The sequence below is a fragment of the Nothobranchius furzeri genome, chromosome 4 (assembly GCF_043380555.1).
Source record: "Nothobranchius furzeri strain GRZ-AD chromosome 4, NfurGRZ-RIMD1, whole genome shotgun sequence".
NCBI classification, from domain to species: Eukaryota; Metazoa; Chordata; class Actinopteri; order Cyprinodontiformes; family Nothobranchiidae; genus Nothobranchius; species Nothobranchius furzeri.
In genome coordinates, this window is record NC_091744.1 from 17,036,862 (window position 1) to 17,056,508 (window position 19,647).

At 41.9% G+C, this 19,647-nt stretch overlaps 1 protein-coding gene across 5 annotated transcripts; it reads right to left on the minus strand.

Annotated features, from left to right (window-relative positions):
* Positions 1 to 496: 496 nt before the first annotated feature.
* arfip1 (ADP-ribosylation factor interacting protein 1 (arfaptin 1)) lies at positions 497 to 19,182 on the minus strand. 5 transcript variants are annotated; one of them, XM_015964292.3, is made up of 10 exons: positions 19,112 to 19,182; positions 17,193 to 17,521; positions 7,373 to 7,474; positions 6,948 to 7,056; positions 6,279 to 6,380; positions 4,436 to 4,548; positions 1,978 to 2,199; positions 1,574 to 1,731; positions 1,317 to 1,491; positions 497 to 1,236 (listed from the first exon to the last, which is right to left on the minus strand). In XM_015964292.3, exons 2-10 carry the CDS (start codon positions 17,517 to 17,519, stop codon positions 1,081 to 1,083), a joined length of 1,464 nt encoding a protein of 487 aa, XP_015819778.1. In that variant the 5' UTR covers positions 17,520 to 17,521; positions 19,112 to 19,182; the 3' UTR covers positions 497 to 1,080. The 5 variants fall into 5 exon arrangements, with proteins under 5 accessions (XP_015819778.1, XP_015819769.1, XP_015819804.1 ...); XM_015964283.2 differs by lacking the exon at positions 19,112 to 19,182 and adding an exon at positions 18,920 to 19,100; XM_015964318.3 differs by lacking the exon at positions 17,193 to 17,521 and having other exon boundaries at positions 19,112 to 19,165.
* Between the last annotated feature and the right edge of the window lie 465 nt (positions 19,183 to 19,647).

Here is a 19,647-nt window from a genome sequence, read left to right on the forward strand (position 1 = left end):
GTTTACACTTTACACGCACAGGTTTTACAAGCTTTTTGTCTCAAATGCATTAATCTGCATTAATGTGCATAACTTGACTAACGATGTGCTTTAAAACTGATTGATGATTTTTTTTAAGCACAGCTGTCTTGTGTTCTACGTTGCATTGACATGATTTGTATGACCTCTGAGGGTACATGCACGTACGGTTGGTCCTGAACATTGATAGTAAGGGTGCACAGAGGGAGAGGAATTGAATTCAAGGCACATTTAGTCACATAAGGCTGGTACTTCATATTCTGGTATTTAAAGAGAATCAACACTTTTAGACGTTCAGATAAATTCTCTGAATGTAGGAAAGCTAAAACCGTTGTTCCCAAAAGGTTGACTTTGGTTCTGGAAGTTTTGAGGAGAAACTATACCCCTTTCTAATCTTTTTGATTTACTTGTTGGAGCCAGAGGTTAACAGCAGCTCCACATAAATTCTGCAATGAGGGAAGAAGCTGCTTGACCTTTTGCTCAAAGGCTTATTTATCACAAATGCAACCTCCATCCCACTCTTCCCAGTCTTTATGCTGAGCTGACCGTCTCCTGGTTGTGCAGACTATGTGGAAACTTTGTCCAACGTAAACCTCAACAAGGAAAATAAATTAAAAACACCCAAAATGACAAACCATCACTTGGGTCAGTTTGTTTGTGATTAAATGAATGCATCTTTGCCCCTTTTGTCACAACTGGTGGAATTCACTTCCGTCGGCTGATGTTGGGATAGTGAAGAACCGCAGTCACTTAGATCCTGCAGCTGTCGTAAGAATGCCAACAGGTCTGGCTGTGCTTAGAAACCACATTCATATGCTGGAGTACAAAAAGGTCATTTTAGAGTTTCAAAAGTTTGTCTTTTGCGTTTTTAAATAACTACAGGAAAAAGCATCAAAAGGCATTAGGATACTATCTTTCTGTGCATTTTGTTAGAAAATGGACAGTTCTGACAGTTTGAAAGCAGCGACAGTACAGTTGAAGGGAAAAGGAGGTTTCTGTAGTTTTTTTTTTCTAGACATTTTCATCTATGACTGAGGCAGCGACGTCTGAAAAAGGAGTGTTTTAGTGCTCTTCCAGCCAGGAAGGGCTCTCCCCACCTGGCATTTTCAACTTGATGTGGAACTGCTTGAGTGTCTGTTCCAGCTGCTCCTGGTTTCCAGCGTAGTACGCAGCGATGGCATTGTGGAACAACATCAGCTGGTTATGCAATACCTTCACCTGTGGGAGCAGAGTAATCAAAATGAACAAGCTGGTCTGAGATCAGATGTGTTTTCACTGATGCAGAAAGGTTATTCTACCTTATTCTCCTCCAGGAACTTCAGCTTGACTGAAACGTTGTTTCTCATTCTTTCATATTTCTCGCGGTGGATCTGGAACTGTTGCTGCGATTGCTCGATCTTTGGCATGGTGTTGCCGTCACGCGGCCCCAGATTCAGCTCCTCCAAATCCGTACGGTACGCATCATACTCAACCCTAGGGGATTGGAAGACAGTATGAAGATGTGTTTTGAACAAAGAAAGAAAGAAAAAAACCTAACTTTAAACAAACACGTTACCTGGCCACTTCATACTGTTTGATGTTAATCATGGTGTCTTCGATCGTTTTGTCCACCAGTGTGTTAACGCTAGAGATGAAGAAGTTGATGGCCGCCAGCAGTGTGTCTCCATTTTTGGACAAAAGCTTTTGGGTCTCAGCGTTGTAGCCGAATTCCTCCTGCAGAAAACAAGTGTAACTGTTTTAATGTCCCCAAACCATGAGATGTAATAAAACGTAGCTAAATCAGCATGAATTAGAAAAGTTACATTAGAGGGAACGGCCATATTCAAGTCAACATTAGAGGGAACGGCCATATTCAAGTCAACCTTGTCAACACTGACATGTAAATCAGTCTAACCAAAGCCATCCTTGTTGCTTGATTCTAACATCCCTGGATTTATAAAACTATAAATCTGGACTCACATGAAGTTCTGGTGACTTGAGGCTGAGGTCAGCGAAGGCGTCGCCCAGCTGCCTCTGCGTCTGCATTATCAGGGACAGCTGAGTGGCCAGCATCTGGGCCAGCTTGATCACGTTCTGGTACTTCCTCTTGTTGTCACGGAGCAGATCGATCTGTGCCTCTAGCTCCAGGTCCACGGTCCTCGAGCCCCGACCCAGCTTCTCCGACAGGATCTGCCTGGTACACTGCCGTTTAGACAGTTTAAACAATTTAAGTTCATTTGAACAAGTGGAGCACTTTTACTGTAGTCAGCAAAGATTAGAGACAATCAGTCAAGCCAAAACAAGAGATGGCACATTTTTTAAATTGTAGCTGTCAAATAGGGCTGCACAAAATATCGACAAATTATCGTCATTGCGATAACAGGACGTGCGATAGGCCCATCGCAAAGCACGTCAAAAACAGCGATAAATGTTTGGTTCAAACATTTCCATCGGTGTCATACATCAGCTTTTTGTAAACCAGCTCTGTTTTTTAATGCGGAAGTATTATTTGACCAATCAAATGTAGCCCTTCTGATATGCGGCCAATCAGATGGGTTCGTTCACGTAATACGACCGCCCTATACATAGACCCTTAGGATGGGTGGAACACAACACCCGAACTGAGTTAGCGGCGCCGTTCCCTTGTTCATCATGCTGGCTCAGATTAACGAACGCACTTTGTGCTGAGGTTTCTGGAATCAGCGCTGCTTTCAAACGTGAGCGTGAGTCCACTCGGTGTCGTTAAGCAGCTGATAATAACCGGGCTGACTCCGACACGTGCCGGTGAACCAACCCACCGTTAGCCCCAGGCTCCGGTTAGCTTCCGGCTAAAAGGCTACAGCACTCTCCTCCCAGTCCCACCCTGCTAAAGAGGGCCTGGAAAAGTTCCCCCACACATCAAAGTGATTTTTCATTTATGAGCTTTTATTACCTTGTTAATCAGGATAGTTGATTTGCTGCTGCACATAAACTGTCAGTCAGAAGCTCTGCTAGCCGGTTATCTTAAGAGAAGCTAGTTCAATTTGTTAGCTTGTTACCAGAATCATAGTTGCAGTTTCATCATCTGAGCTGCTTTTTAAGATCTAGGTAAACTTGTTCAATTTGGGGTTAAAAACAAACATTTTCACATATTTTCCATGTAGTTTTTTGCCAGTTCCTCTTCTGAAAGGTAGACAATTGTTTTTCTCTTTCCCTCAGAAAATCTTAATGTTCTCCTAGTTTGGCCAACACAGTTCACTTCCCAATTACAGCAACAGCCTTATATCATAACCACATAAGTGGAGAAAATGCTCAGTAGCAATGAGAGAATTTGCTGTTGCATTTAAGTGATGTTAACTATTATTTAACATTTAAAATTATTTTCAGATATTTTTTATTTATTCTAAAACTCTGGTAAAGGATGTTTTTCTGTATTTGGAGCATCAGAAAAAGTTTTATGGTGGATGTGATTGTTGGGTATTTTTATAATTGTACCTTTTTGAGGCCTAAAAGCTGCCCATTTTGTGTTATTGACACTTCATGAATCTCTGTGTTTGCCAACTGTGGCTGTTCATGAAAGGTTGAGCAAGGATGTTGATTGTGGGTTTCCAACTGAAAACTGTACCTCTGTAACCTGAGAAGGCCCCGCCTTCTCCTCCATCCTTTGTGAATAAAGCCCCTGACGAACTGCGAGCACATGGGAGTGACGGGGGAAAAGCCTCGGAGGAGGTTTTTCCCTGCGTTAACTCTCCTTTATTTTGGGGGCTCAGGGTAAAATGTCTTCCTTGTTGTCATGTGTGTTATTTCAGGTTCCAGGGTTATTACCCCACATTTAATTACCTAACATTTTTCGTGGAGGATGCGGGCATGTAGAGCTGGTGAGCTGAAGGCTTTCCCCAGGAGCAGAGGGGGCCTGGTTAGCTCCATGGAGGGGGTTTCTGCGCCCAGCTCTCGCATGACGATTCATGGACATTACAAATAATCTCTCTCTCTGTGTGTGTGTGTCGTCCTTTAAGGTAATATGGGATAAATCTAAAATTACCTATCAGTGATGTTATAAAGTCACTGAGAAACTGCATGCATGCAGTTTGTTGTTTTGCTGCTAATACAGTAGCAGGTGCAGCTGCACATTATTGCAATAAAAATGTTATGTTGTAATGGAATTCATGCATTAGTTTTTGTTTGCTTTGAACCCAGAGCAGACGTCACACGCCAGACGACATCAACACTGCATACTTTAGTATTTGTTCATTTATCGTGAGTAATATCGATATCGCAATATTAAGCACTGTTATCGAATATCGCAGGTTTTCCTAATATCGTGCAGCCCTACTGTCAAGTCTCTCTGGGTCAACTTTGTAATTAACTGAGACAAGATGAAAAGTGGGAATAAAGCACAGAGGAAAAAAGGAACGGTAGAGGACGGATATAAAAAGAAATCAGGGACAGAGGGGTTTACTTTGTACGTGTTGATGCTCCACTTTCTCACTAGATCCAGTTTTTCCATGGCTGGGTTCTTCAGGTCGTCTGACAGGACCACGGCTCCGCTCTTTGGATCGGCTGTTGTTGAGTCTGGAGACAGTCATCCACTCAATAAGTGATTTTACATTGAAAAGACTACAAAAATAGAACAAAAATTACTTTAAAAGCGAGCATTCAGCCCAAACGTGAAAGTTAAGAAGCAGAATGAAAACATTTACATCCCGACTGTGAAAGTTAGGAACAAGAAGCTCCACGGCGTTCAGAACATAGAAGATTAGCAAACATCTAATATTAGTAGCAGATCAACAATGGGGTGATTGTTCTGGTTCATGGTGACGTTTGGTTGTTTAACCTGGCAGGTTTACCAGTAAACAGAAATCTTACCATATTTTCATAAATAAACAGTAGACAGGTGCGACTTCCTGCTGCAGATAAGAGCGTTTTGCCTGATGCTCGCAAATTTGTGTTTTGAGTTTGATAAATAGTGAGTGTTGCGATTTTAACAAAAGTTGGGCAAATTGAATTGTGAAGTGGGTAAAATCCCACAAAAATAAAATAAAGCGTTGAATATTATTATTATTATTATTGTATTAGGATGGTTAGAAGACCTAAATTTCAAACCAGTAAAAATGATGCGTTACGAAGCTTGGTTGGGCAAGTACCCATGTGTTCCAGAGATACTTCCTGTACAGCCTCCGCTTGAACTAATGATGTTCACATCTTAGAGGCTTGATGAGCTAACAGCTAGTGTGAATGCAGCCAAGACCAGATGGTTTTGCAGCCATCTTAAAATTAATCCAATTTTAACTATAAAATGTAGAATTAGTTGAATAATTAAAACAACTTTTAATTTGTGGTTCACTCATTAAATTAATACATTTGCAGAGGTCTCTAGTAGGAACGAATGCCTTATAAGTCGTACTCTGGGGACACAAAGCTCTGGCGCACCATTTTCAGGAAATAGAAGTGAGCCACATCACCGCTGAGCTTCAGACAGCAGGATTAGGAGTCTTATTCCATTTTTGGTTCTTTTTTAAACACAAATAAGGTTTTTCTTTACCTTGCTGACGTTTCGTTTGCGGCTGCAAACATCCTCAGAGCTGACGCTGAAGATGATGGCCGTTTATAGGAGTCTTATTTCCTGATATTTGGACATCTTGCCTCTGACTGGATAACAGCAATGCAACTCTACCACTGACTGCTTTGCAACGTTGATGTTTTGTCTCCACGATTAACACAAGCCTGGAGGAATTCTGCTGTGTGGAGGAGTTGCTAATGCCAACGGTTAACTTCTACTAGCAGAGACGTGCAAACTAAAATGTGACAGTGTGTAGCTCTGTCAGGCTTTTCTAATCCTAGAGTTTCACCATTTATTTTCTATCAGAAGCTAATGCAGGTATGTATGTATAACTCAAGAAATCAGAAATAATAATGGGAAAAAATGTTTTCAGTGAACCACACTTTTAAGGCTCTGTTAGGATTTTTACTTTTTCCTGCAAGTAAAAACAAATCGGCAGCAAGAAACCTCACCATGTCCAACAGTAAAGCCTTTTTCTTCCTAAGCCAAACATTTAGACAGAAAGACCAGATACCTCGACACATAGATCACAGAGTGGCCATTTTTTATGCATCAGTCAGACACACAAATAAATACAGGAAAGCCCAAAAACAAGCAGCAAAGACTTGATGATTGATGCACAGCCTGTAGAAGCAAGGAGCAGATACAACAAATGTAAAAGCAAGGGAGCAAAGATTGTAGTTAATTTAGAGCAGAGTAGTGGTTTAGTGGTGTCCGATTCATACGCCATCACCCCCGGTACCTGCGTCAGCCTGGCCATCACTGGAGGAGCGCGCCAGGCGAATAGCAACGGCTGAGCTGGGAGCTACAGGTGTCACTGTAGACACTGGCACGCTCACTGACCCTGGGAGATATTCACAGTTATCACTCGTTAGTGTTTGTGTTTTCCTCCAGTCATAAAAGTAGAACTGGGAATTTCCCACTGAGGTCAACCCAACATGTGTTTCCTCTCCCTCATTATACTGAACATGTTATGAACAAAAGCCTACTTCAACCAGCAAAGACAACATGGAAAATAGCCATGGCAACACTGGAGTGAGCAGGTCTCAACCGCTCTCGGCTCTAGATGGAGATCCTTCATTTGCATTTGGATGATGAAAGAGAATAAAGGGTCCAACCAGGAGATCAGAGCAAACTCATTACATCCTAATCAATTACTGCAATAACCAATTCAATTCAAACTCTTTCATTAAACTCCAAACGTGGCAAGCTGGGGAACACAAGCAAGACAAAAAAAAAAAAAAAAAAAAAAAAAGAGGCTATAGACAGGACACAAAAATGCTGGAACAAAATCAAATCATGTGACCAGCTGATGCTGCTGGACGGGTCGATGAGCTGCAGCTACAGGACACTCAAAGGGGAGAAAATGGTGAGCAGAGTAATCAGGAGCAACAAGAGGGCGGGTTCCTACCTTTGTATGGTCCTGACTCAACGATGCCCTCTGCCGTTGAAGCATAGCTGCTGGACATGACACGAGACTCTGTCGAGTCCCGGGGTCCAGGGCAAATGAAGTGAGCATCCTATTGAAGAAACACAAGTTTTTAAAATCCCACTGATGCTTTTGAATCTCAGCTTCCCCAGGCTGAGTTCAAACCTAAACAGTTGAGAGATTTAGCTCAGATGGAAGCGTTCAGCTAGAGCCGAGATCAAAATAATCCCACCACAGAACAGGCTCTTCTCAAACATTATTACTTTGCTTAACAAATGCTTCTGTAAAGTGGAACGTTTCCTTAGATGGGGAACAAATGTTCGCTGGTTCAAGCATCTTTATAGAATTATTCTACTAAAATCACCATCTTCCTTTAGATTCCTCAGATATGATCAGGAAGGCTTTACCCTCTGGAAGACACTCTCTGGGCTCTGATCCAGCTCTCCATTGCTGGTGACGGGGATCTCAGCGGCTGAGCTCCTGTGGGAATCCTCAGCCATTGTGCTCTCCTGCAGGGAGGAGAAACACCAAAGAGGAGTTATTGGAAGGAAATTCAGGACAGGACACAAAAGCTGTGGGCTGCCATCTTGTGGACACTGCTGAAGAAAAACAGCTTCAATCCAAAACAAAATCAGACATGATCCACTAAGATTGTAATCAGAGTTTTAAAAAGTAATCCAGTCAGAATCGACGACCATAAATCAGTCCTGCTGTGTTGACACTGTCCAGGTTACTCTCATCAGGACATCATGTTTATGGAACATACCACTTTTATCATCACAGGTCTCATTTAAACATCTGATGTCACAAAAAACAAACAAATAAATAAAAGTCAGCTGAAATCCTTTTACAATCTGTATGAGAACGGAGCCTACAGTGATGTCACAACCAGGTTTTTCAGTTCAACATCAGCTGATGACCATTTAACCTGATCATGATGGATATTGGCCATTTCTGAGCCAGTGTTGTATTTCATCATCAAAGTGTTGATTCAAAAGCCCATGATGACTGCTGCTAAAGGGTGGAGTGAGCTCAGGAGCCAAACAAGACTTAGGATTGAGTGAGAACATTGGAACACATCAGCTAGACTGTAGGTTTCAGCTGAACCAGCTCTGCACTCATGTAGAACAGGGTGGAGACAGCATGCGTCATACGGAATGATGTCATGTTAAACAGCTGCCTGCAGCTGGAGGATGTGACCTTGAACTTGGGATGCTGACCTAATCTGTGAGCTAATCCATAAAGACTACCTATAGACTGCTACAAAAGTATAACAAGAAGGGAAAAAATAATAACTTTATTCAGTAGATCTGAACCCTTCTTCACTCACAAACATTGCCCTCCAGTCTAAATAATGCAGACTGCTCCCAGATAAGCAGGTAAGAGAATCCGGCTCTCATCACCTGTTGGACTGGTTTCACTTCCACAGCAAAATGGAAAGTTTATTCCTGTATTTATATCAGTTACACACAGTACTGTGTTACAGAAAGCATCTTTAATTTTTTTTACTAAGGATGCTCGATACTGGCTTTTTTACCGATATCAGTTATATCCCGATATTGTCCAACTCTTAATTTCGGAAAATGATCTATGCACTTCTTCTTAAGCAGAGCACGACGTCGCCTCGGCTCGTTCACGGCCGAGCCAGACTGAGCTCGATAACATTGACCCAGCACAGCCACTGGGTCGTTGGAGCTGCCCCGTGACTGCCTGATGGAAAACCAGGGGGGTTTCATCAGACTCGTAGTTTCTTGTTTATGCTGGGGACCACCTGTATTTTACCGCTCCCTCCTGCAGTCTCCCCCTATTAACATTTAAAATGATTCTGTAAATTCCGTGTATCAATAGAAAAATCTCTGCCTCTGCAGTAAATGTAGTCTCCAAATAATAAATAAGAGGTGCATTCATCTGTGTATCTCCTTTGATCCGCATTAGTGATATTTTCAGCACCAGAACAGTGAAGCAAAGAAAGATTCCTGAGTTTGTTAGTAATTTTATTTATTAGGTGCATCTGACCCATTCTATTTTTCTCTGAAATGAGATCAAATCAGTGCTTCTATGGGTCGTCTCCACTCTGCACTAGAAAATTTTACTTTGTTTAGAGACGTGTCATGCATCTATTACTGCAGTTAACAAAGGGCTAGACAGGAAATCAAACACAGTTTTAGTGTGAAATCTCTGGTAATTTAATTGCAGCCATGCAATTTCATATATATGAAGCTTACGTGTGACCTAACGTCTTATTTACTCACAGCATCATTCCAGAAGTGCAGCGGTGTGTTTTAATGGCTTTATTCCAAGCAGTGTAGAGGAACAACAACATATGACATCAAACAGCGATATAAAATATGATTTCCTTCTTTTTGGTTTAATGGCGGATTGCATAAACAAATCATAATGTTTGAAGTCTCAAGTGTGATCTCGCAAGGAGGTTGGCCGAAGTCTCGAGGGAATTTGTGATCGCGCGAACGGAGCAAGAAGCCGCTTCGCTGCTGACTCTCCCGGTGTGCACTTGAGTGCTGTGATTGTCACGAGTAAACCTTTCTGCTGCAGTTCCATGCCGCCTTTACTTCCAGTGTGCAGCAGGTATTAAACAATGTTTATGAATAGTGAAACTTTTTAAACCACTTGTTACAAATTAGTAAATGCATTGTCCTCATGGGCTTCCATAGAAGGAAACGTTGCAACTAATATGGTGTCGCCCAGAGACTTGGACCTGCTTCCATGTACTTAAGACCCAATTTTCATGGTTATGTTACAAAGCTGCCAAAATTTTTCAACAACTGGACATCATTTAATTCATTTTCAATAACATTTCGTTGGATATTTCCAGAAATTAATGGTAAAAACTACACATTGTCTCTTTAATTAGTCTGAATCACATTTTCCCCCCAAGATAATCTTGACAAACGCTCTGTGATTATTTTAGGCCAAAAATAAATTAATGTTTACTACGTGCGTAGCTCATATAAAGGCTAGCAGTTAGCTAGGGGGTGGCACATAAATGGTTCCGCTCCTACCTATCCATCCGTTCCATCTCTGTCCAAATTGGTGAATGTGCATCCTCCTGTCTTCCACAGCCTTGGGGGGTGCCACAAGGTTCCGTTCTCGGGCAATTACTTTTTTCTATCTACCTTCTGCCTTTGGGCAAAATCCTGAATCAGCATGGCCTGAGCTATCACATTTACGCTGATGACTGCCAATTATATGTAGCAATGGATGAGAAGAACGTGGGTTCGCGATTGGCTGCATGTTTAGATGACGTGAAGGGCTGGCTGGCATCCAACTTCTTAAAGTTAAATGAAAGGAAGACTGAGTCTATTGTTTTTGACCCCCGCAACCACCATGGCTCTCACCCGGTTTGTGACCCTCAACCCCAAACAGTGTGTGACAAGTCTCGCTGTAAAGCTGGATGCTGAACTCACAATGGCCCCACAGAAAAACTCAGATGAGAGGTCTTGCTTTTATCAGCTTCGTCGCCTTACTCGCCTCAGTCAAATCTTGAAACTGAGGCATTTGTCAGTCATCCATGCCTTCATTACCTCTCGCCTGGACTATGCAAACGCCCTCCTAGTTGGTGTTCCGGTCTCTGCCCTGAATCGGCTGCAAGTTGTCCAGAACGCTGCTGCAAGGTTCTTGACAAATAAGCACAGACGTAGCCATATTACCCCGATTATGTCAAATCTTCATGGGCTCCCTGTCATTTTCAGAGTACAATTTAAGTTATTGACTTTTGTATTTGAAACACTCAACGACCTGGCCCCTCCCTATTTCTCTGACCTGCTCACTCCCCATGTACCCACGTTGAAGACGGCTGACCTCCTGCCGCTGTGCATGCCCCAGATGCGATACAAATCGTGGGGTGAACGAGCATTTGTTTATGCTGCCCCAAAGCTCTGGAACTCGTTGCCCATTGGAGCTCGGCAGGCTCCATCACTGGCGGTTTTTAAATCTCGTTTAAAGACCCACTTTTACGATTTGGCTTTTAGACAGTGACTCATTTTAGTGTTTTATTGTTTTATTGTTTTAATGTGTTCTTAGTATTCCTCATGTTTTATCTGCTTTTGACTGGTATTTTTATCTTCTATTTTAGTTCCTTAGATTGGTCGTGTTGAGTTTTAGCCTGTGCAGCACTTTGGGCAGCTCCTATGCTGCGTTTTAAACGTGCTACATAAATAACCTCTGGTATGGCTTTTTCAGTTTACGGATCATCAATAAAAAGCACAAGAAAAATGTTGCCGTTTTTGCTGGAATCACGTTGAAGCCTGGAAATAAATGTAAAAGTAATGCACATGCAGGCAAAACAAAGAGCTAAAACAAGAGTGAACATCTGCATGGTCTACACTAGTTTGAGAGAGCTCAATGAGGCTAGGAAATCACAGACTGATGGTGACCTGGCTTTTTTGCTACTGGACTTGTAAGTAAAATTTTCATCCAGCAGTGTGGATTTTTTTATTTTGTGGCTTGTTTAGTATCATTTGGCTTGCGTTAGCTTTAGCTCATTGTTAGCGCTAGCTACAGCAGGCTGCGGTTACGACAGTTGTAATTCTGCTTTCAACCAGTAGGAAGGAGAAGCGGGAAACTTAAGTGTTGGTCTAAAACACACACATTAAACAATAAGAACATGTTTTCTTTTTTTAGATGGGGTCAGTATTAACTTGTTTAGCTCTGATATGATACAGAAACGTTGCTGTGAACGTGGTCAGGATACTTAAGGGGACAAAGAATGTAGTTTATTAGTAATCTAAAACACTGCTTTGAATCTCGATACAAGCCATTCTAAACCCACAAAATCAGCCTGAGCGGTTTACCCCTCCCACTTGGCCAGGACATGAACATGCTAATGAGCTGCTTGCTGATTGGTTGGTTTAAACCAGAAGGCTTCAGACACTGGAGACTGCAGATTGGAGGACGAAGGGCTCCACATTGTGACATTTTTATGAGAGGTTTCTTAGAAAAGACGTTTTTCTCTTGCATTTTTAAACTTTCTAATTTACACAAACAGTAGGTCACACACGGCTTTGATGTTTTGGCATGCTACTTTTGACCACCCAAGCTGTCTTTATTCACAAACAAGAAAATGTTGGTTTAGATGGTTTGTCCCCTTTAACAGGATGAAGTCTGAATAAAAAAGCTGCTTACTAAAAGAGGAAGATTGTGATCCGATCATGTGCGTCACTTCAATTCAACAGGAAATTTCTAGAATATTTTAGAGAGAAAGTTGGAGGAACTTACTACATAAAGCAGAACAATGATCATTTCTACTCTACACTACACTGAGTGCTTATTCAGCTACAGTTCTAAATCTTGTAAAGCCACTATGAAAGGTTTTGACTCAGAAGAAAGTTTGGTTTTCTTCTGTGAAGCTTTTTCAAATCCCTAGGCCCTAATTCATCAAATGTATATTCCTTCCTATGAACAAAATTAAGAATGTTCGTACAAACGGTCAAAATCCTGATTTATTTAACATGCGGTCAGTTCGTACACATGTTCCTCTGCAGTCTCTTGATAAATCCCACCTGTGCGTACCTAGGTGCTCGTGTCCGTTCACCGTTATTTACATACAGGAACACCCTCAATTAACCATATTTGATCACACTACATCTTCAGGTCATGAGGGGAATCCCTGCGTTCTTCATGGGGGAAAGAAAAAAAAATCATTGACAGCATGATCGAGGCACCAGCTGATCTGATTGATCCCGGTGGCTGCCTGGTGGGATCTGTGTCCCTGTAAACTGCTATTTTTAGCACATTTTTAGGTCCGACGTGTTGCTACCAGACGTACGGTGTGAGCTGAAACTGAGTGCTACAAATGAAAACGTCACAGTGTCCGCAGAATATATAACGGACTTCCGAGTCCGCTTGCAGAAGTAACATTTACATGTGGATGTTTCCTGGTCAGGTGCTGCAGCATGGAGGATGTGGTGGTGTGTTTGGCTAAATCCATTTTACAGTATTTACACTGGAGTACGTTTTCCGCCTTACGACGTGAAAAATGGTCCCACACCTTTGACATTTTTTTTCTTTTTCGCACTCCACCGAGGTTCATGTTGTCCGCCATGGCTTAAGAGAAAGTTAAGTTACATTCGCTACTCACGTGTGCATTCAGTGCAGTGTGTCTGCGCGTCACTTATTTCGGTCCGGGTGAAACATGACCCCGGGCGATTGCAAAGCCATGAATTAATGAAACATGAATTAAAGAAGCCTCGAGGCAGAGAATTTGACTCGAGGATTTTTTGTTCTGGAATTATTCGAGGTACTCGAGGAATCGTTTCAGCCCTACACATCACCCCCTCACCTTCTCAAACAGATAATGGAAACATGATTGAAAAAATATCGGTTGTTAATATCGGCTCAGTTTTATTTATTGGACCAATACCGATATGTTAAAAAATGACTAACATTGGCCGATACCGATATTAATGCAGATATATCGTGCAATCCTAGTTCTCGTAGTTGTCAATAATTGGATATGGATTGGAATCGGGTCTAGGTGGTTTGTTTGCCGCTTCACAAAGGGTTCCAAATCACAGCATAGCTCCCAAAGCATCTCCTTTATGGAGATCAGTGCGCTCACGGAGGACCTCCAGAGTGCACGCTCTGCCAAATCCTCCAATGACACAGATCAGCCATGATATGTCAGATTCCCATTGGTCATATGAGTATTTTTAATGATTTTAGCAACAATTGTGTGACATAGCTGGTTTTCCACCAAAATAATTGAGTAAAAATATTAATGGATTAGGAACGTGTGGACGACTGAGACCTTCAGTACTGCAGTTCCCCCATTCTACCACTAGATGCTGTTCATATGCATGGTATGAGTTTTTCTTATACGTAGAAATATTTACACACATGAGTACAAAATAATGAATACCACACAATGCGTAATTTGGGTACTACGCAGATCTGTGCACAAGTATGGCTGGTGTTAATAAACAACAGAATCATACAAAAATCAGGAAATTTAAAATGAACCCAACAGCCACGGGTACAAAAGCTTTACTTGCTGCATCGCATGACTGCTGCTGCTGCATAAATACTTAAAGGCCAAAGGACACCTGTATGCAGGCAAGACAGAACACAAAGATCTACCTGTCTGACAGATAAAACAGACCTGATGAGCTACTCAGACATCAGCTTTAAACAGACCATTTGGTAAAAGCATCCTTCTGCTTCCACCTACACAAAAACTATGAAGGTGCAACACGTGTGTTCATACATGGGCTGGTTTTAAGGCATTCAAAGGGTTGTGGTAACAGAACCACTGTTTGTCACTCAGTGGTTTTAATGCCTTAACACAATCCAAAAACCAGCAGCACAAGAAACTCTGCTCTTACTCTGCCTTGAGCGAAGACCTCCAGTCTAACTGGTTAGGAGCTACACAAATGCACCTCATTAAAGGCGAGCGTTTAAGGAAATTTCTTGGGTTACAAATAAATCAGTGTTTAGTAGAGAAGGTTGTTCTTGTGGTTCGTCTCTAAAATACATTAACAAATGGGGTGTGTATTGGCTAGAATCTGGTGACACAATACTTATCACAATACAGGAGAGACGATACGATACGCATCACGATACGGGGAGACGATACGATACGCATCACGATACAGGATACAGGAGAGACAATATGATATGTTGTTACACTAAAGGCCAGACGTTTTGTATTTTTTAAGACTGAAAGGGAAAACTCAGCCCAGACACTTCCAAGACACATCCAGTGTCATTGCGAGATCATGTTGTTACGTCAGAATGAAGGTGGTAAAAACTGCTGCCACCTAGCAGTCGGGCGGTCGAACTTCACCCCACAAAAGAAATACAAAGAAATGTTTGCATACAAATCCTCAATAACAAAATCAACAGACTACTTTTAAATATCAACTCAGAATCATAATGTGAAATATTGCGACATTTCAGTGTATTCATTTTTCATAGCGTTTACCCTTAGAATCTGTGGTTATCGCTAAAACCAATAAATTAATTAACCCCATGATAAATTATTGAGTCCAATAATTTCCTTTTGCATGGCTTTTTTTTTTCCTTGTGTCTCGCTTTTTCTACCCAAAAAGAATAGATGACAGCAGACTTGACTCAGGTGCATATCGGTCTCGCACGGCTGTCTTGAACTTCCCAACAACCCTAAATGACTGGGTTGATTAATCAACAAACAAAATACAAAACGGCAATGCTGGTGCATACTCACAGATGGTGCAATGTACCTGATTTCAAAGGAGATCCTGCCCTTTGATATGTTGAAATTTTTACCAATTGAATTTACAAGGTTCCATTTTATTTATCGTCTTTGATTAGTTTTATTTCAGATTTTTAGAATATCTTCCAGTTCCACAAAAGTACTCCAGAAATAAATGTTCTTTGATAATGTGCACTTGCATTATTATGCCATTATCTTTACATTTGTTGAAAATGGCCTCCAAACAACACTTTCTTATCCCAAACTTTCTGGAACAATCACCTAGTTAAATGTTATCGCGACAGGTCGATCTGTGGTATTTTTGCTCAAGGTTATCACACTATCAAAATCTTGTGCTTGCTGCACCAACACTATCCGTGCCATCCAGCTAAGTTAATATTCCAAAACCTAACATGCATGAAACTGACAAAGATCACTGGGTGATAACAGGATCTCTGAGCCAAACCGATCCAGCTCATTATGTGCAGACAGTAAGCGGGGCAGCTTGTTAAACAGATTTAACCTCCTGGAGTACTTGCAATAGTCAAGTGGCTGTAAATTAATCAGGCACGTGAAGAGACAAGTTGGAGTTTGTGATTCCCAACAGTTCAGTATCCTGGATACGGGCCAGTCAGCAATGGGAGGGATGGATGATAACAATGAGCTTCCTGTTCACCTTTAGGAGTCAGCAATAAGGAACTCGGAAGACGAGCATCGTGTTACACAATACAGACACTAAACTAATCTGATAACTGGGTAGCATTTTATGTGTAATAATAGTAATGACATTAAAAACAGTCGGTTTTATTTTCCTGGGATGTGACTGTGACAGACTGTGAATCAACACCCTGAATGTGGGAATACCGAAAAGACAGAGGTCCAAATCTCTAACATGTGACTGAGGCAAAAACTGTTGGAGTTGTGTGTGTGTGTGTGTGCGTGCGTGCGTGCGTGCGTGCGTGCGTGCGTGCGTGCGTGCGTGTGTGTGTGTGTGTGTGTGTGTGTGTGTGTGTGTGCGTGTGTGTGTGTGTGTGTGCGTGCGTGTGTGTGTGTGTGCGTGTGTGTGCGCGCGCGCGCGCGCAGCGCACGGTTAAAGAGGGAACTCCTCACAATAACAAAATGCATTCATGTTACACAACAAAAAACAGCACAGAGAAATATGCATCAGCAGTATGCAAGAATGCGAAAAAATCTAAAAGGTCAAGTCGTTTTAGCTAAAACAATGCCACCAGGTTCACCATCAAGACTAGCTTGTCTTGTTTTCTCTAGCAAAGCATTCTGAATCAGAAGACCAACCACAGCCCGGGCCACACCGTATGTTTTTCCAACTGTTGCAAAGGACAGCTTTGTGTCACTGAGGAGTCTGGAGAGGTGGCACGCTGTACGGCCCAAGATTTCACTGAGTTAAACTGTACGACTCACTCTAGACGAACATGCTAACGTCACGGGAATACTCGCCGTAAGCATCCGTCACTAAACCTGACAGATACCCAAATCAACAACGGTGAAGAGAGAACAGAGAACATTTCCTTAGACACAGAACCAAACTCCAAAAAAGGAGTGGTCCACATGTCCTCCATTGTTGCTAATGCTATTCTTGCTAGTCTTTCACATCACTCCCTTGGTGTATTGTCATTGCTTGACGGCAGACCGGAGTCATAGACTTTTCTGACACTGTCTGAAGACCGTTGGAGGCTGAATGTTTGAGATTGCTCAATAGGCTGTTGGTGGGCCAGTCCCAGACCTGTAAACCTTCCTCACGTTCGCCGTTAGTTTGTTTTTCACGACTCTGTTCTCATTTTTCACATACATACATTTGTCTAGGGTGGCTGAAAAATGCAGTGTGGCCCGAGTTAAAGACTAAAGACACAAAAGTCCAAATCTATGCCTCAAGCTCATGTCAACCCAACATGCTGATTACACAGGAAGTAGACCGCCACCATGCCAGCAGACCAACACAGAGAAAAGTCAAATAAGCAAAAGCAGAGGGGAAGTGCTGAAGAGGGAGCTGATCTTCAACATGAACGTAAAAATATCACCTTTGCATCCGAGGGAGATTCTCTGTTTCCCACGGGTGTTTCAGCAGCACGGAGTCTGGCCTCCATCCCACCACTGCCTACCCTCCCAGAGCCAACACCGTGAGCCCCCACCAACACCTGCACATCCTTCTCATCGTCTTCATTGCTGTTAATATCAACATCGTACAGAACATCTGCTCTGTCCTCTCCGCCCGCGCTACTGTCTACACTCTTTGGAGTCGGATCCTCACTCAAACTCTCCTTTGCTTTGTCAGCCTCCTCACATTCTTGCTGAGGGTCCTCGGCTGAGGTCTTCCCCGACTCAGCCTCAAGACTAACTTCAGACATACCTGAAAAAAGACAGACAGCAGATCGTGAACAGGTCCTACCGCGCTGCTTTTGAAGAGAAAAACAGAAATGCAACGCCGGCGCATCGCTGACCTAAGGGTGTGATTGGATGTAAAACTATTGACTTGATCAGTTTGGGATAGGTGTGACAGAGAAGTAGTTACATGTAAAGGGGATTCCAGGATGTAAATAGACTTCAATTCCTACATTAAAAATAAATTCCCTTAATCAATGTGGATTTGGAATTGTTTGGCAAAAAGAAAAAAAGGAAAACAATAGATGCAGGTGCATGGTACAAAAACTTAGACACACCTATGCAAAACATTCAAGTACTTCCTTTTTATGCAAAAGTGTGATGAATTCCAGTAAAAGACACAATTCTGACGCCTGGAGAAAAAGAGTCTGATTTAATGTCAGGGTTTGGGCCAGAAAAATGTCTCATAGCAAATTAAAGCAAAGTTTTCTTGAGGGAAACACCTGAATGGTTCGCCCAAACTGTTCTGTGCTGATGTGTGTTTATAAAGAAGGAACTTTGCTGTTTAAAAACTGTGTGAAAACAGGAATTTGGATATTAAATCAGCAGGTATGGGCAGTTGTAGTGAGATACAAACTCATTTGTGTGGCTGAACTACTGAACATTATCATCATTATTTGTTCTGACCCAACTTCCACCACCTTTATTCATACCTAAAGTTCAAAAACACAAATTTTTAGGTGAAATCACAGCAATTACAACTTTATCAGAGACCTTCAATGATTTATTTCCCCTTCAAGCTACTACTAATGTTTGAGGTTGCTTGTTTGAACTGGTTTTAACCTCTGAGCATTAATAATCTGTATGGTTTCAAGCATTTCCATTAAATGGTGCATTCACTTGCCTCTTCGTGTGAGTGAAGGACGTCAAACATTAGCAATGAAACGTGATGGGCTTATATTCTAGTCCCCGTGTGTGTTTGATTTATTGATACATCTAAAGTGAAATTCTTTCTCCTTCCTGTGTACAGCTTCGCACCCCGGAAAGAACATTTGACAGGGATTGGCATCTCACCTGTTGCAGCCCAGTCACGTGACTTACCAAAGCATCAAGAGGTGACAAATAAATAACTTTTAGAGCCAAGAACTATGTCAGAAAGACGTTAAATGCTAGAATAACGCTAACTAGACATCTACAAAACAGCTCCAGTGAGTCGGTTTGAAATCGTTCACTTGTTAGAATTACCATGAACGCCTCACAACTCTGATTAGCTTAACGCAACAGCTCAGGAGCAGACAGCACCGAACGATACAAGTAGATGGCATCCATTAAAACATTTTAACTAGATAAAAACATCAAATCGACGTGTTCGATAATCATAAGCTGATGCAAGAGAATGACGAGGCTCAAAAGTTTGGAGAATTACCTGTCTGCGGATGTGGCTAACTAGTTGCAGTGGATCCTCAGCGGTTCCGCTGCGCCACACAATGTGTTTTCAGGAAATGTGGGTAATGCAAACGTTGCATAGATACACTACTAAACTGTTATCAGTGATCCTTAACGCCCTATTTGCCCTATAACCACACAGAAGCAATGTTAGGATCCCGGAAATACTTACTCGGTGCCTATGTGAGGTCACGGCTAATCAAATGAAGAATCTTTTTTGCTTGAAGCGTGCTCCCCCTGCTGTATGACATAAATATTGCACTTTATCCGGATTTCTTTTGCTGCTACGCCACTTTACGTTCCGTTAGCGCCACCGTGTGGTCCGGCACTTATAGATGCTCCGGCTCTTTTAAGAGAACCGGTTCTTACGGCACGGCTCTCAAATGAACCGGCTCTTTCAGCTCCCAAACGGCTCCTCACAAACTGCGTGAACTGAGTTACTAATCTACAATTAACAGCATATCAAATGTTAATTATTTAAATAACTTATTTTATTCAAAAATGAAGCAGAGTACTACAAAAACACATTTAAATGACAGAAACAAACTGCAAGTAAAATATTTTTTAATTGTAAACTATTAGAGCCTGTTGGATATATTTGTTTACCTTTTGCATATTCCACACTCTGCCTTTTAATTGTCAGTGGAGTTAAAATGTGTCCACATTTTTTAGCTGTCCTGTTTTCTCTCAATTCCTCTCTTTTCTGTA